The 17,884-nt window shown below is 48.4% G+C and overlaps 1 protein-coding gene across 8 annotated transcripts in view; it reads left to right on the top strand.

The window, feature by feature from the left end:
- Window positions 1–250: 250 nt before the first annotated feature.
- Window positions 251–17,884, top strand: part of LOC108931969 (membrane-associated guanylate kinase, WW and PDZ domain-containing protein 2-like) — a 98,802-nt gene continuing 81,168 nt past the window's right edge. For all 8 annotated transcript variants that reach the window (XR_003797684.1, XM_029252024.1, XM_029252019.1 and 5 more), the window contains exon 1: window positions 251–888. Coding sequence is in view for 7 of the 8 variants with exons in the window: in XM_029252024.1 (XP_029107857.1) it covers window positions 588–888 (301 nt within the window). In the remaining variant the exon portion in view is untranslated. The remainder of the gene's footprint in view (window positions 889–17,884) is intronic.

Raw genomic sequence — 17,884 nt, 5'->3', positions numbered from 1 at the left:
AACATAAATCTCCCCCTCAAGACTTTCTTTTGGTCTACTAAAAGAAGCTGAAGTACTTGGTTGTAAGATGAGAAGCCGTTCTACTCGTGTACAGTAGAGGCTACAGCGCTCGTTTGTGCCAATTTCTTTTTTTTTTTTTAATACACAGTTCAGCGCATTTTCCCAATATGGCGCCTGGCGGCCGATCCGTCCATGACGACAACGAGGCTCGTCGCCGTGTATCTCGGTCGCTACAGCGCTCCCTGCCGCACGTTCCACATCCGGGTCACTGGCTCGCTGTTCGTCTGCCTGCTCCTCCGTTCTCCCTCGCAGTATGAGGTAGAATTTCGCTGTTCTGTCAGTGAAGCGACGGACAGGCGGCGGCTGCAGCTGGTGCTGCTCCTCCTCCTCCTCGACTCGTTCTATCAACGGGAGTCTTCGGCGCGGAGCGAACGACCGCACAGCAGCAGCAGCAGCAGCAGGAGAGTAGAGACACTGACTGTAAGACTAAGAGTGTGTGGCGGCGGCGGCGGCCTCATGCAGGAACATTCCGATTCGTGGTTGTTTGAGGCGTCAGCAGCAGAATCATCATCATCATCATCATCATCATGTCCAAGAGCCTGAAGAAGAAGAGCCACTGGACGAACAAGGTGCACGAGATCGTGCTGAAGCGCAACAAGGAGGGCGAGCTGGGCTTCGAGGTGCGCGGCTGTGCGGAGAACGGCCAGTTCCCGCATGTGGGCGAGCTGAGGCACGGAAAGCTGCCGGTCTGCGAGAGCGGCCGCTTGTGTCCCGACGAGCTCCTGCTCGAGGTCAACGAGACTCCGGTGGCCGGACTCACCACGAGGGACGTGCTGGCCGTGGTGAAGCACTGCAGGGAGCCCGTGCGCCTCAAGTGCGTCCGACAAGGTGAGCGAGGGGGGGGGGGAGCGTGCGTGCGTGCGTGCGTCCGTCCGTGCGTCCATCCGTCCGGGGTCGGGGGGACTGCTCGCAGACCCGCCGCCGCCTGCAGGACTACACTCAGCTCACACTCACTGCACACTGACTGTAGTACACTGACTGAGTGACTATACTGCACACTACAATGCACGCTACAGTACGCACTGCCCTACAGGACCCTGCCTGCCTGCCTGCCTGCCCTGCGCTCGCTGCTCTTCCTGGACTCTGCGGCCCACGGTCCTCGTTCCGTGTTGCTGGAGGAGCTCGACGCTCGTCGTGTGTCTCCGAGTCCCGGAGTCTCACCGCTCTTTTCGCCTTGAGCGGCTCGACAAGTCGATCGCCGTGCCCCTGCCCGCGTAACGACGCGTGACAGTTGAGCGTCCCTGTTGCCTGTAGCGACAGTATATTTCACCTCCCTGCCGTGGAGGTGTGTACAGGATCCAGGGCAGGTAGCTGAAACACCTGGGGGGGGGTAGCAATGATCTTGTTACGTTTTCCCCCGCTAATGACACACAAGTGACTGGTGGGCTGGTTGGTTGCTTTAGGGCACCTTGGCTTCTGCCTTTCTCTTTTTTAAAGCACTTCAACACACAAGCACTTAGAAATACCTGTGTTTTGTAATGAAGTTTTGGCCAGAGACTTATAAAAGCAAGGGATACGTGTGTTTTTCTTATGTACAAACCTCCACCAAAAACAATGTGAAATTTCATTAAAAAAAGAAATGCTGTAAGACTCTGGAATGAAGTTGTATTTGTACATATTCCTTTGAAAACATTAAATCTTTCTCTGACCAAAATCTGTTTATGATGCTACAGATGAGATGCATTGATCAGCCCCTGCATCACCTTCCCGTGGTGGACAGTCGCTGGACCATATGGGCACTGTTTGCTTTCTTGTTTCAACTCCTTGGGTTGATTTTTTGATTAGCTTAACCTTAACTGTATTCTATGTCCTGAAGAAGATCCTGGAAGTAGCCTTTACCACAGTTCCCTTTGGGGCACACCTGCGTTCCTCAGTAGTGGTGAGGATGAATGTTACTAGTCTGTATCCACAATCAAAATCATTGTAAACATCTGTGCTAAGCACAGTACTGGGTGCAAATAGGGAAAGTAAAGAGCTAAATGGTTTTCGTTATGTGACAGTTAAGAACAAGATAGCAAAAGGGTTCTGCTAGAAAGGATAAATGGACCAGTGATCTTGTACTTGGAGCTGAAACTCAATGGCAGCCTTTCCAACAACATAGCCAAGGTGCTGACCCCAGTGCAGACACCCCCAGTTGAGACCTTTCACGCTTGGATATGTTTGCACCAGCCAACAGTCTATGTACAAATTGACTTCACCTAGTAGTGCCTTGCCACTACCTCCAAAGGTGGCCTTGAATGGCATTAAAAACCAGCTGAAATTGCAGCCTTCCTATATGGTTAAGTGTTCAAGTTTTATATTAAATGTATTTTTTTCTCCTTTCTAATTCTCACTACATATGTAGGACTGTCTTCCTTTTTGAATCCAGGAGTGGAGCTTTCTGGAGAAGGGAGAACTGAACTAGCTAAGAAGGCTGCATACAGCACGTCTTTAACAGAAGACACTGCTCTGGTGTACATGACTACCTTCTTTGCTTCTGTTTAGTGGAAAGCAAATGCTTAAAGGAGAATGTCACTGTGCCTCAGATGCTGTAGGAATCAGAATTATCATTAAATTATGAATAGAGATTTGCAGAAGATCACTTGTACCTTTTCAGTTGCATTCATTTTTGCAGAAAGTCAAGCTAAAAACATGTTGCTCTGGAAGGAGTATTTGAAAGGATACCATGTACAATGTCTCATACTACTTCCTGTGTTTTGCTTGCTGCAGTTTTTGATGCTGTATACAGTATTGCCGGGATACAGGGGCCAGCACCAGATACCTTTTAGCCCAGATTGGATTCAGATGTTTGTAGTTGAGTTTAATACAGTTTTGAAAACTTTTTAAAGGTTTCGTTGAGCAGCTGCAGGCATCAGAGAGCAAGTAATGTTTCCAGGTTAGGTCGAAGATGTGTTCTCAAGGCTGCAGGAGGACTTGAACATATTAGGGATAAACTGAAAGGATGCTCTTGTGCAACCCCTGTTGCATCCAGATGAGTGCTTATGATGCAGGCCTTTTCAAAATGAATGCTTTAAGTACTTTGCTTAAGGGTATTGCAGCTGTAGTATGGGCTGCAGAGCAGCAATGGCAAAAATCCAAGACTTAACTACTTTTTACTGTCTCCTCAGCTAAAACTACCTTCCACAACAAAATATTGTGCAACTAAAAAAAACCAGACTGTCACCTTTTCATCCCTTCTATGTCCTCTGCCACCCCCTCCTCCTTCTGTCACTGCCGATGACTTCGCTTTGTTTTTCAGAGACAGTCTATGCAATCACAGACAAGTTCTGTGCATTACCCAGCCTGATTTGTGCTGGATCTCCCTGTGGAGTCATGCTCTCCAAATTCAAGCCGCTCTCCGAATCAATCACGGAGCCACCAGCTACTCGCTTGATCCGATCCCATCTTCACTCCTACAGACCATCTCCCTGCAACTCTCCACATTCATCTCGATGATCCTCACTCTCCTCTTGCTGTTTCCCATCAGCATTCAAAACTGCTCTCATTTTCTCTTTGTTAGAGACCCTCCCTAGATCCCAGCTTGGTCCAGAACTGCAGACCAGTCTCCCTCTCCTTCCTGTCTAAAACTCTAGAGCAGGCCCTGTGATCAGCTATCTAAATTCCTCACCTGGAACAATATCCTTGATGGATGTCAGTCTGGATTCAAAGTTGGTCACCCCATGGAGACAGCACTCCTGGCAGTGTCCGACTCTCTCCGGTCGGCTAGAGCTGCCTCCCTCTTCTCAGTTCTCATCGACTTGTCTGCAGCATTCACCGCTGTTAACAACCGGATTCTACTCTCCTCTTAGTCTGCTTTGGATTAAAGGAACAGCACTAAGATGGTTTGAGTCCTAACTATCAGACACATCCTATCAAGTGGTCTGGCGGGGCTTCTGTTATGTCTCTCTCAACTGGTGTCCCATAGGGCTCTGTACTGGGTCCTCTGTGCTTCTCAATCTACACCTCCTCCCTTGGCCCTGCCATCACCTCCCATGGGTTCAAATACCACTGCTATGCTGATACCCAGTTCCTCTTCTTTCCATCTGGAGCACCAGCAAGTTCCTTGCGTGCATCACTGCCTGGCTTTCAGACATCACTGCATGGTTGTCTGATCACCACTTACAATTCAACCTCTCCAAAACAGATCCTACACTTCCTCTCACAGTCTTGCGATCAAACGGTACAACTCACTCATTTGGCTGACCACCTCAACTAAGTGTCTGGGAGTGATGATTGACTTAAGTCTTTCTCTCAGCATCTCAAAGCTACAAGCAGGCCCTTCAAATACATCCTGCATAATCTGTCCTTACCCCACAACTGCCTCTGCCTAACTACTTGTCCAGGCCATGGTGACATCCTGTCTGGGTACTGCAACTGTTTCCTGTTTCGCCTTCTTGCCACTGCCATAAAACCCCTACAGTTCATACAGAATGCTGCTGCTGCACGAGTTGTTCGATTTGCCAAAGCGTTTGCGTGCATCTTTGCTACTCGTTTTTTCTGCACTGGCTTCCTATAGCTGCTCGGATCAAACTTGAGACCCTGCTTATGGCTACAAACGCATCAGTACAACTCTGCCTAGCTATTTACAAGACTTGATCAAATATTACACCCCAACCAGACAGCTGAGCTCTTCTGGCTGCTTGGTGGTCCTGTGCACGAAAGGTAAAGCATGGTGATGGTATGGACAATCCTTTTGGTGTCAAATTGAAGTGCTTTAATGCAGACATACCTTCAATCTAGGAAACAAGTCTTTCAGTTAATATTAAGTTTTAATAAGGTCAACTGAAATGCAGCACCAGGTTTCCTAACAGATTTTATAAATGTATGGTTTAGGCCCTCTCATTTCCATTTATTCATTTAGCAGATGCCTTTCCTTAAAGTGACGTACGTCTCAGCAAAAACACAACTTGTGCATTACATTGAGAGAAAGACACATAGCTGGAGACGTGATTAAGTAAACAGTTTACTTTCCAGTTGATGCACTGATGCTCATCACAAGAGTATTTTCATAAAACGCAGGATAGATGAATCCTGATAACCTTTCTACACTTCCCCCCCCCCCCCCCCCCCCCCCCGGGTACACAGATATTTACATACAATACAGCTGTAGTGACTGTGGAAAGGGTTATCTGGGGCTGATCATGAAGTTACAGTGCATGAACATTTACACCATACATGAGCTGGAGAGATCTTGGGCGAAGTGAGTCCAGAAAAGGTGAGTTCTTAGACCCTTCTTTGAATGTAGACAGTTTCTGCAGTTCTCAGTGAGAGAGGAAGGTCATTCCATCACAATGGAGCCAGAACCGAGGCCCACTATGCTTTACTTTTCGTATTTACTTTTCAGATGTAAATGAGCAAAGGGGTCTGGTTGGGATGGAGTGGTTGATCAAGTCTTTAAACCTAGACAGTGTGCTGCTAAGCTATATTGAGTGCCAGGAGCAAGATCAGTTTCCTCAACATTGAGGGTAAAATAATTGGCACCCATGCAGGCCTAGATGTCACCAAGGCAGATGCTAGGTGCTTTGTTTCTAGCCTGTCTGTTGGCCAGATTGAAAAGTAGGGCTGCATGTCATTGGTGTTGCCATGGAAATTAGTATTACTTTCAGGTAACTAACCCTAATGGGAGCGTATTTACATGTATTTAGCAGACTTTTCTCCAAAGCAACTTCCAGTGAACTCTAGTGTTATCAGCCCACACACCTTATTCACTGTGGTGATTTACCCTGCTACATCCACTACTTACGTCAGTGGAACACACTCTTTGTCACTCGCACACTATGGGCGAACCCAAACACCATGTCTTTGCACTGTGGGAGGAAACCAGAGTACCCAGAGGAAACCCACACAGACTGAGCAGGGATTGAAACCACATCATCTCACACCACCCAGGTGCTGTGAGACAGCAGCACTACTTGCTGTGCCACCTGTTGATTTATTCATTTAGTACACAGTTTTCTCCAAAGCAACGTCCATCTCATAGAAAAAAGTTTGTGCGCTAAATTCGGAGAGACATGGCTGCAGGTGTGACTAATTACCGTTTCTTTCACTAGATGCACCGACATTCATCACACAAGTAGCTGCATAAAACTTTACCAGAATATCGACGATTCCTAATCAGCTTCCTAGTAGTTTTTCTGAGCAAACTAGTGGTCCTTAGACCAAGCCTTGAGGTGTACCAAATTTCACAGTAGTTAAAGGCTGCCTGGAGTTGTCATCAACATGTATGTACTGAAATGTATTTGTGATATAGGAGCAGAATGGTAAGAAAAAGCCTCAAACCCGGTCTCATAGAATGGGATGAGCTGTGGTATCAGCGGGTGCAGTCAGATCTAGGAGAATGGAAGTTGCTGGATGACTTGCATCAGCCAACTGAAACATGTTAGTGACTTAATGAAGGCAGCTGAGCCTTGGTGATGAGTGTAGCTGTTGTCAAGGGTAGAACCTGGACAGGGCAGCAGTCATAGATGGGACTCATAGTGCTGCTCTGGAGTAGGTGAACCCTGCAACCATGGTCATCACTGGTGTTTCAAGGCAGTCTTTTCCAGGATTTTAAAGATGAAGGGAACATTCAGTTTGACCCACATGGTACACTCTTCAAATTGATCAAACTGGTCTTGCTGTTATCATGCAAGTCAGTAAGTTGTAAGACTGGCAGTTGTGTGGCACAGCTGTGGTTGTAAGTGTTCAGCATATGGTACAGCAGTGCTACAGAAGTCGAGCACCTGGAATATGGAATTAGGAACTTGATAAAGCTTTACAATATTGGTTCATTACTCTTATACTTTTGGCAAAGAAATGGAAGGGGGTGCAAATAACAAGGACCCAACAATACACCGGCGTACCTCACTGTCTGCCCTTAATCCCTTAATAATGAAAATACAATAGTGGGAACCCATTTCTCTTTATTCTTTATAGGGAAAACTCTAAACTGTTCCCAACCCATCCTGAAAACCTTGTCTAACTATGACAAATCTCTCAAAAGTGATAAAAAAAAATTACACATACTGTATGTATGTAAAAACATACAATTTCTCAGTATGTCTTTTTGTTTTATTTCTGTCTGCACTGCTGTTATGCTTTGCAGTTCTGTGCAGTTAATGAATTAAATTAATAAAGAACAGAACACGTCCTGTTACGTAGGTAATGCTATGTAAAAACCATGTGTAGAGCTCCAATAAATAACTGTTTAAGACTGTATATTCAAATGTTTTATTAAGAAGCTACACTGAAATTAAAAGTAAATATCTGAAAATAAAAACACACTTTAAATGAACCCATTTTGAGATTGTTGACCTGTTTTTCCCATAACGGTGCAATGTTACTCGTAGGTGCTGACTGGCAGCACTCAGGGACGCTGCAGCTGAGCTGTGAACTGTGGAACAGTGGATGTGGGTTGATGACGAGAGTCTAACATTCCTGTACTTTTTCACTTCTGTCTCAGTGCATTTCACCGCCAACTAATGTTTGGATGCGCTCTTCTAGGTGGCTCTTGCTTTGCAACTGACAACTTTTCGAAAATAAAACTGGAAAATTCACTTATTTTCATCTTCAGAAATTCTTCAGGGCTCCTAAAATGAGGAGTTGGGGTACAGTCAGCAAGTTACCATCACACTGAGTCTTGAAGGAATTTGATCTTGATGAAAATACCATGCAGTGACCACGATGCTAACTGCCTCTAGAAAATTCTTTTCATACCAGAAGCAGGAAGGCAGCTTCACACTGTCATTTACATTTGTTTACATGTATTTATTTATCAGACACTTTTCTCCAAAGTGACTTCCAGTGAACTCTATGTAGTGTTATCAGCCCACACACCTTATTCACTGCGGTGACTTAAACTGCTTACAATGGGTCACTCATCCATACATCAGTGGAACACACACACTCCCTGTCACTCACACATATATTAACATTTATTATGTTATTGTGCATTCGTCGAACTCATAAACCAAGTGATGACTTTAATGTTATTTTAAAAAGTTATCAATCTTGCTCACAGTTTACTGAGTGACAATGTAAAACGTTTTGATTTTCATCGCTGTACATTGTCTATTTAATGTGACTTTGGTGTCCAGTTTTTCAGCATGTTTTTTTTTCTTGACATTGGCATTCATTTCATGACATTGAAACTTACAAATTTTTGTGTTTGTGTGACTTAGCATTAAAGGCGAACTTTATTTCTGACCTTTGTATCACATACCTGTAGCGCAAATTATCTACATATGTGTCAATGTCAGTATCAGCTTCTCGTGGTGAAAATATATTTTAGTGCACTCAGTCCTTGTGTTTCAAATGTTTCAGCCTGATAAGTTTATTTGTTGCATTTCCTTGTCTGTTGAAAAATAAATGAATAAAATAGCTTTTTTCTACATCCATCATGACCTGTTTCCACGTCAAGATATGTGGCAGTAATACAACATACAAAACCAAAGTATTAATGTGGAAGTAGATTAACCCCATAAGAAATCACTAAGATGGGGTGAGTTTTTCACGCCACTAAGTTAGAGCGCTGCAGAGTCGACTCACTTTGCTGATAGAATCACATTCATCATTGTAAACGTGATATCACTGTCGCTGTTTTCTTACCAGTCTATTCTGTTTTTAAGCTTCTGCAGCAGAAAACCTCACCGTCTTACGATCAGTTACTTGGATGTTTCGTGTTATTTGATCACACATGACACTTTACATGACAGTATATCATGAAGGCAGTGATAGAGATAAATGCACAAAACACTTTGGGGCTCAATCCTGAGATCAGGTGGTTTGCTTATGAAGCTTTGAAAAATGATATTGGAAAAACTGGTAGTGTGGTATGAAATACCCCCCATGTTTGTCTTTGAGGGTTTAATTGGGCCTGCATCCACTGTTAACCCCTCCCTCCCTTTCTCATTTCTGTCATTAGTGACGAGGTGATGAACATAACATGTCGCTGGGATAAATGAGCCAACAGTGAGTGTGGAGTACAAGTTTTCACACACATGCTTTTATCCATCTTCTGTTCTTCTGTCTCGTTTGTCCTAAAAGGATTGCGGGGGCAGCAGGGAGAGCAGAGAGGCCTAGCCGCCCCTGTCCCCCGCAACTTCCTCCAGCTCAACCTGGGGCATCCCCAGCCGTTCCCAGGCCAAATGTGAGATGTAATCCCTCCAGCGGGTCCTGGGCCGACCTCAGGGCCTCGTCCCAGTTGGCCGTGCCTGGTATACCTCCAAAGGGAGGTATCCAGGGGGCATCCTTATCAGATGCCCGAACCACCTCAACTGGCTCCTCTCAATGTGAAGGGAGTAGCGGCTGTACTCTGAGCTCCTCCCGGATGTCCGAACTCCTCACCGTCATGGAGAGTGAGTCCCAGCACCCTGCGGAGAAAACTCATTTTGGCTGCTTGTATCCGCGATCTTATTCTTTCGGTCATTACCCAGAGTTGATAACCATAGGTGAGGGTAGGGACGTAGATCCACCGGTAAATGGAGAGCTTCGCCTTATGGCTCAGCTCCCCCTTCACCACTACAGACCGGTACAGCGACCTCATTACTGCTGCCGCTGCTCCCAGTCTGTGGCCGATCTCACGCTCCCTTCTTTCCTCACTCATGAATAAGACCCCAAGATACTTGAACTCCTCCACCTGGGGCAAATTCTCTCCCCTTACCTGGGGGGGGCATACCATCCTTTTCCGTGAGAGAACCATGGACTCAGACTTTGTGGTGCTGATCCTCATCCCAACTGCTTTACACTCGGCTGCAAACCGTTCCAGTGCATGCTGGAGGCAGCCATGTGACGGTGCCAAAAGGACATCATCATCCGCAAAAAGCAGAGACGTCACCTTCCGACTCCCACACAATATGCCCTCCTGACCTCGACTGCGCCTTGATATCCTGTCCATGAAAACCACAAACAGGAGTGGAGACAAGGCATAACCTTGGCGGAGTCCAACACCCACACTGAACAGGCCTGACATAATGCTGAGTGTGTAGACACAGCTTTTACTTCGTATGTACAAGGACCAAATGGCCCACAGTAGTGGCCCCGGTACCCCATACTCTTGAAGCACCTCCCACAGAATTTCCCAGGGAACACGGTCATAGACCTTCTCCAAGTCCACAAAACACATGTAGACTGGATTAGCAAATTCCCATGCCCCTTCAATGATCTGTGAGAGGGTAAAAAGCTGGTCCACTGTTCCACGACCAGGGCAGGATCCACATTGTTCCTCTTCAATCTGAGGTTCAACTATCGGCCGGAGCCTCCTCTCCAGCACCCCAGCATAGACTTTCCCAGGGAGGCTGAGAAGTGTGATGCCCCGATAGTTGGCACACACTCTCCGGTCCCCTTTCTTAAAGATAGGGACCACCACCCCAGTTTGCCAATCCAAGGGCACTGTCCCCGAGGTCCATGCAACATCCAGGGCCTTAAGCATTTCCGGGCGGATCTCATCCACCCCCCAGTGCTTTGCCACTGTGGAGCTTACCAACTACCTCACTGACTTCCACCAGGAAAATGGACTCTGATAGCCCGAAAGCCTCTGGCCCTGACTCCTGTAAGGGGGGCATATCACTCGGGTTTAAGAGTTCTTCAAAGTGCTCCTTCCACCTCCCGACAATGTCCTCGTCAGAGTTTCTCCACTCCTGCTAAACACAGCCTGAGCGAAACTGCTCCGACCCCTTCTGAGCTGCCAGGTGGTTCTCTAAAACCTCTTTGAAGCCGACCAATAGTCGTTTTCCATGGCCTCTCCAAACTCCTCTCATGCCCGGGATTTTGCTTCTGCAACCGCCGCCGCTGCTGCCTTTTTTGCCTGCTGGTACCTGTCTGCTGAGTCAGGAGTCCCCAGAGCCAACCAGGCCCTAAAGGCCTCCTTCTTCAGCTTGACGGCTTCCCTCACCACCGGTGTCCACCAGCGGGTTCACATACTTTTATGGATTGGGGCCTTGGCGTGGCAGAAGGGCTTGCATGATCTAGGGATCTCCAGAGCTATGTCGTCCGGAGCATTATGCTCCTGGTAGGGTCTCCCAAGGCGAACAGGTCTGGAGTGAAGATCCAGATTAACATGATCCAAAAACCTCTTTGAAAAAAGAAAACAAGAGAAGGTTTACCCTGCCCAGAATAGGGTCACCGGGACCTACCCCTGGAGCCAGGCCTGCGGGTAGTGTTCCTAGGCAAGTGCCTGGCGGCCAGGCAGCCCACGTAGCCCGGCCGGGTTCAGCCCGAAAAGGCATCGTGTGGGGGCCATAGGGGGGCCATGTGGGCCCACTACCTGCAAGGTCCAGCATGGGGGTCGGGTGCTATGTATACCTGATGGCAGGAGGGGGCGGGGTGGCGCATGGCGTCACGGCCCCTCGTGACGAAAACTGGCTCTTGGTACATGGAATGTCACCTCACTTGGGGGAAAGGAGCCGGAACTGGTGAGGGAGGTTGAGAGATACCAACTAGATATAGTTGGGCTCACCTCCCCTTACAGTGTTGGTTCTGGAACCAAATAAATCTGGAAAATCGGGAAATCTGGTGGGGGGTGATTAGGAAGAACGGCCTGCCCGATCTGAACCCAAATGGTGAAATGTTATTGAACTTCTGTGCTAGTGATGGTTTGTCCATAACAAACACCATGTTCGAACACAAGGATGCTCATAAGTGTACTTGGTACCAGAGCTCCTTGGGCCAAAGATCAATGATCAACTTTGTAGTCGTTTCCTCTGACTTGAGGCCACGTGTTCTGGACACTCGGGTGAAGAGAGGTGCTGAGCTGTCAACTGATTACCATCTGGTGGTGAGTTGGATCAGATGGCGGGGAAAAATGAGGGACAGACCCGGTAGGCCCAGGCGTTTAATGAGGGTGTGCTGGGAACGACTGTCAGAGGACCTTTTCTGGAATGATTTTAACTCTCATCTCCGGGAGAGCTTCTCCCATGTCCTGGAGGAGGTAGGGGACATGGAGTCTGAATGGACCCTGTTTAAAACCTCCATTGTGGAAGCAGCCAGGCACAGCTGTGGCCAAAAGCTTGTTGGTCCCAGCCAGGGCAACATGCTTTTATTTTTGTCATTTTATATTAGTTTCAGTGTAGCTTGACATTAACAAAATGTGAAGTCACACACACTATCATGCATTGATTATAGCTGTAAGAACAGAAGCCACACAAATACTTTGCTTCTGTTATGAAGTTTTTATCAGCTGTATAGGTAATAAACTGAGTACATGTTGACAAACATTGCATATGCTTATTGAAAAAAAATCAACATTCTGCATTTAATGGGAGGTTGTGGAGATATATTTTTTTGTCAGTAATTTTAAAGTAGACTGAATTTTTTGTTACAAGTTAAATACACAATGCTACGTGAATGTATGCAAACCTCTTGTGTCTCTTAGTTTTACCATGAAATTGTTATTTATTCAGAACCAGTCTTTCTCATCTGACATAATAGGGGTCTGATTTCCAATTTTGTATGTTGGTTTAGAGCATGCATCCATCCATCTTCCTCCGCTTATCCGGGATCGGGTCGCGGGGGCTGTAGTCCAAGCAGAGCCCCCCAGACTTCCCTCTCCCCGCACACCTCCTCCAGCTCCTCTGGGGGAACCCCAAGCCGTTCCCAGGCCAACTGGGAGACGTAGTCTCTCCAACGTGTCCTGGGTCTGCCCCGAAGCTTCCTCCCAGTGGGACATGCCCGGAACACCTCCCCAGGGAGGCGTCCAGGAGGCATCCGGAACAGATGCCCGAGCCACCTCAACTGGCTCCTCTCGATGCGGAGGAGCAGCGGCTCTACTCCGAGCTCCTCCCGGGTGACTGAGCTCCTCACCCTATCCCTAAGGGTGCGCCCAGCCACTCTGCGGAGGAAACTCATTTCTGCCGCTTGTATCCGCGATCTCATTCTTTCGGTCATGATCCAGAGTTCATGACCATAGGTGAGGTTAGGAACGTAGATCGACCGGTAAATTGAGAGCTTCGCCTTACGACTCAGCTCCTTCTTCACCACAACAGACCGGTACAATGACCGCATTACTGCGGACGCCGCACCGATCCATCTGTCAACCTGCCGCTCCATTTTTCCCTCACTCGTGAACAAGACCCCGAGATACTTAAACTCCTCCACTTGAGGGAGCAACTCCCTCCTAACCCGGAGGGGGCAATCCACCTTTTTCCGACTGAGAACCATGGCCTCGGATTTGGAGGTGCTGATTCTCATCCCCGCCGCTTCGCACTCGGCTGCAAACCTCTCCAGTGCACGCTGTAAGTCTTGATTCGATGAAGCCAATAGGACCACATCGTCTGCAAAAAGCAGAGACGAGATCCTGCGGCCACCAAAACAGACACCCTCCGTTTCCTGGCTGCGCCTAGAAATTCTGTCCATGAAGATAATGAACAGAATCGGTGACAAAGGGCAGCCTTGGCGGAGTCCAACATGCACCAGGAACAGGTCTGACTTACTGCCGGCAATGCGAACCAAGCTCCTGCTCCAGTCATACAGGGGACGAACAGCCCGTAGCAGCGAGCCCTGAACCCCATAATCCCGAAGTACCCCCCACAGGATGCCACGAGGGACACGGTCGAATGCCTTCTCCAGGTCCACAAAACACATATGGACTGGTTGGGCAAACTCCCACGAACCCTCCAACACCCTAGTGAGGGTATAGAGCTGGTCCAGTGTTCCATGGCCAGGGCAAAAACCACATTGCTCCTCCTGAATCCGAGGTTCGACTATCGGTCGGATTCTCCTCTCCAGCACCCCGGCATAGACTTTCCCAGGGAGGCTAAGAAGTGTGATCCCCCTATAGTTGGAACACAATCTCCGGTCCCCCTTCTTAAAAAGAGGAACCACCACCCTGGTCTGCCAGTCCAGAGGCACCGTTCCCAAGCCCCACGCAATGCTGCAGAGGCATGGCAGCCAAGACAGCCCCACAACATCCAGAGACTTGAGAAACTCGGGGCGGATCTCATCCACCCCCTGAGCTTTGCCACCAAGGAGTTTTTTGACTACCTCAGCAACTTCAGCCAGGGTAATGGACGAGTCCCCCTCCGAGTCCCCAGCCTCAGCTTCCTCTACGGAAGGCATGTCGGAGGGATTGAGGAGATCCTCAAAGTACTCCTTCCACCGTCCGAGGACATCCTCAGTTGAGGTCAGCAGCGCACTACTTCCACTGTAAACAGTGTTTGTGGAACACTGCTTCCCCCTTCTGAGTCGCAGGACGATTTGCCAGAATCTCTTTGAGGCCGACCGAAAGTCTTCCTCCATGGCCTCACCGAACTCCTCCCAGGCCCAAGTTTTTGCCGCGGTGACTGCCAGAGCCGTGTTACATCTGGCCCGCCGGTACCCGTCAGCTGCTTCAGGAGTCCCATGAGCCAGCCAGGCCCGATAGAACTCCTTCTTCAGCTTGACGGGCATCCCTTACCTCTGGTGTCCACCACCGTGTTCGGGGATTGCCGCCGCGACAGGCGCCGCAGACTTTATGGCCGCAGCTCCGAACCACTGCCCCGACAATGGAGGTGTGGAACATAATCCATTCGGACTCAGTGTCCCCAGTCTCCCTCGGGACCTGGCTGAAGCTCTGTCGGAAGTGGGAGTTGAAGACCTCTCTGACAGGGGCCTCCGCCAAACGTTCCCAACAGACCCTCACTATGCATTTGGGCCTGCCAGGTCTGTCCAGCTTTTTCCCCCGCCATCAAATCCGACTCACCACCAGGTGGTGATCAGTTGACAGCTCAGCCCCTCTCTTCACCCGAGTGTCCAAGACATATGGCCGAAGATCAGAAGAAACGACTACAAAGTCGATCATCGACCTCCGACCTAGGGTGTCCTGGTGCCAAGTGCACTGATGGACACCCTTATGCATGAACGTGGTGTTTGTTATAGACAAACCGTGACTAGCGCAGAAATCCAATAACAACTCACCGCTCGGGTTCAGATCAGGGAGGCCGTTCCTCCCAATCACGCCCCTCCAGGTGTCACTGTCGCTGCCCACGTGGGCGTTAAAGTCCCCCAGTAGAACGACAGAGTCCCCAGTGGGAGCGCTTTCCAGCATGCCCCCCAGGGACTCCAAGAAGGCCGGGTACTCTATACTGCCGCTAGGCGCATAAGCACAAACGATAGTGAGAGACCGTTCCCTGACCCGAAGGCGCAGGGAGATGACCCTCTCATTCACCAGGGTAGACTCCAACACATGGCGGCTGAACTGGGGGGCTATTAATAAGCCCACACCCGCCCGCCGCCTCTCACCCTGGGCAACGCCAGAATAGTGGAGAGTCCACCCTTGGTCGAGAAGAGTGGTTCCAGAACCCAAGCTGTGAGTGGAAGTGAGCCCGACTATATCTAGATGGTATCTCTCAACCTCCTGCACTAGCTCAGGCTTCTTCCTCGCCAGTGAGGTGACATTCCAAGTCCCAAAAGCCAGAGTTGGCGCCCAAGCACTCGGCCCCGACCACTGCCCAAATCACAACGCACCGGCCCCTTACGGCCTCTCCGGCAGGTGGTGAGCCCACCGAAGAGCAGCTCCACGTCTTGGCTTCGGGCTGAGCCTGGCCAGGCCCCGTGGGCATAGACCTGGCCACCAGGCGCTCGCATGCGAGCCCCCCCCCAAGGCCTGGCTGCAGGGTGGGGCCCCATACCGGGCAGGGTAAACGAAAGCCTTAGTTTAATTATCTGTATAAGGGGCTTTTGAACTGCACTTTGTCTCGTCTGTCATCCAGGACCTGTTTGCCATGGGAGACCCTACCGGGGCATATAGCCCCAGGCAACATAGCTCCTGAGATCATTCAGGCACTCAAACCCCTCCACCACGTTAAGGTGGCGGTTCGAGGAGGGGTGGTTTAGAGCAAATTAGTGCAGGTGCAAAAATAAGGTAACCTCAAGCTGCACTGAGTAAACCAAGTAGATCAGTACAAACCCCGTTTCAAGAAAGATTGGATATTTTCTAAAATGCTATGAAAACAAGAATATGCATTTTTTTTTTACTCTCTTGAACCTTTAACTAACAAAGTAGAAAGAAAAGATTTTGAATGTTTTCACTGACCAACTTTATATACGAAATACAATTAACAAATTTAGAGTTTGATGCCTGCAACACACTGGAAAAAATATTTAGACAGAGTCGATTTTACAGTGGGTTGGACCTGGTCCTGCTTTCCAGTGGGTCTGGGGTTCGAGTCCCGCTTTGGGTGCCTTGCGACGGACTGGCGTCCCGTCCTGGGTGTGTCCCCTCCCCCTCCGGCCTTATGCCCTGTGTTGCCGGGTAGGCTCCGGTTCCCCACGACCCCGTGTGGGACAAGCGGTTCAGAAAATGTGTGTGATTTTACTTCACCTTTCCTTTAAATTATACTTTTCAAATCATGTGGGAACTGAAGACAATCATTGTTACAGCTTTGCCCATTCTTGCTTGGTGTTTTTAGACTATGGAAGGAAACCCACACAGACATGGGGAGAATATGTAAACTCCACACGGACTGAGTAGCACTTGAACCCATGTCTTTTCACACCACACAAGTGCTGTGAGACAGCAGTGCTACTCACTGTGCCACAGTGCCTCTCCTTTGTGTATATTTCTCTACAATCCCAATATATACCTCCATGTCAATGATACCTTCACACATAAGCAAGTCACTCATGCTGTGGGCACTGATGCACCCCGACACCATCACCAATGCTCGGCTTTTGCACCTTTCACTGATAACAGTCTGGATGGTCCTTTTCGTCTTTGGCAGGGAGAACTCAACATCCTTTTCTCTCGAAAACAAGCTAAAACGTGGACCCATCTGACCACAGCACACGTTTCCACTTCCTTTTGTCCATATGAGATGAGCTCGGGCCCAGGGAACTTGGCGACATTTCTGCATAGAATTGATGTTTGGCTTCCTCCTTATGTAATAGAGCTTCAGGTTGCATTTCTGTATTTTTCATACAATAATAATGACCATCCCTATAGGGTTCACATACTTTAAAGCACCACTCCGATTCTTGCCTATGGCTGCTCTCCTGTCCAGGGTGTATGCTGCCTAATGCACTTTGTTTCCTGGGCTATGCCCTGCTGCATTGCATGGGAAAAGCAGCTGATCAAAAAATCAATTTAAAAAAAAAAACATGTCATAAACACAACATTTTATTTAACTGTGTTTTAGATTTTACAGGACCTAACCCCTAAATAAATTGAAGGACATATGTATTAATAAACTTTTATTGACTGTGACATAGTGCTAGAGGTGACTTTCGATTTATGAACAGATTGAGTTACGAACAGATTGAGTTACAAACAGCCTTCTGGTTTCAGTGGTTCTGTTGAGAGCCCAAGGTACTTAAATTATGTCTGATGTGGGAAGAAGTTAATTTTTCCTTTTATAGTACTGTGTAGCTTCCAGTACACAAGTGACAAGACTGGCAGTGACATATGACGAATTGTGACTAGTAACACTAAGAGCCCTGTTAGCAGTGGCTCTGATGCCAGCAGTGACACTGGTGTGAAAGCTGGAACTGAAGCTGTCACTGAAATTGGCTCTCACATGTATGTCAGCAATGACACACAAGCACTGGCACTAACAGTGATGTAAGTACAAGCACTTGCATCTATGCTCATTTGACACCTGGCACTGACACCAGTTAATTTTTATGTAGCCGTCCAGCAACTGAGTACACAAGCAGGCTAAGAAATGGTGAGACAAATAAACCTCTGGGGTTGCTGGGATCGGTGGCGGGCCAGCCCCTCCTGCAAATTCTAGTGTCTTCCGAAGGGGTGTGTGGGGTTCTTCTCTAGCTAAAACGTTTTCTTTGTTGGGCTCATGTGCAGTAAGAGTCAGCAAGTACAGAAACAACGATCCGGTCGTATCGGGTAACTTGGTCTTTAGGCATCGGTGTCCAGTTCACTGTGGCAGCCCCTGGAAGA

The sequence above is a fragment of the Scleropages formosus genome, chromosome 5 (genome assembly GCF_900964775.1).
Source record: "Scleropages formosus chromosome 5, fSclFor1.1, whole genome shotgun sequence".
Taxonomy (NCBI): Eukaryota; Metazoa; Chordata; class Actinopteri; order Osteoglossiformes; family Osteoglossidae; genus Scleropages; species Scleropages formosus.
Note: the sequence above shows the minus strand (reverse complement) of the source record. Positions and strands in the feature narration are given on the sequence as shown.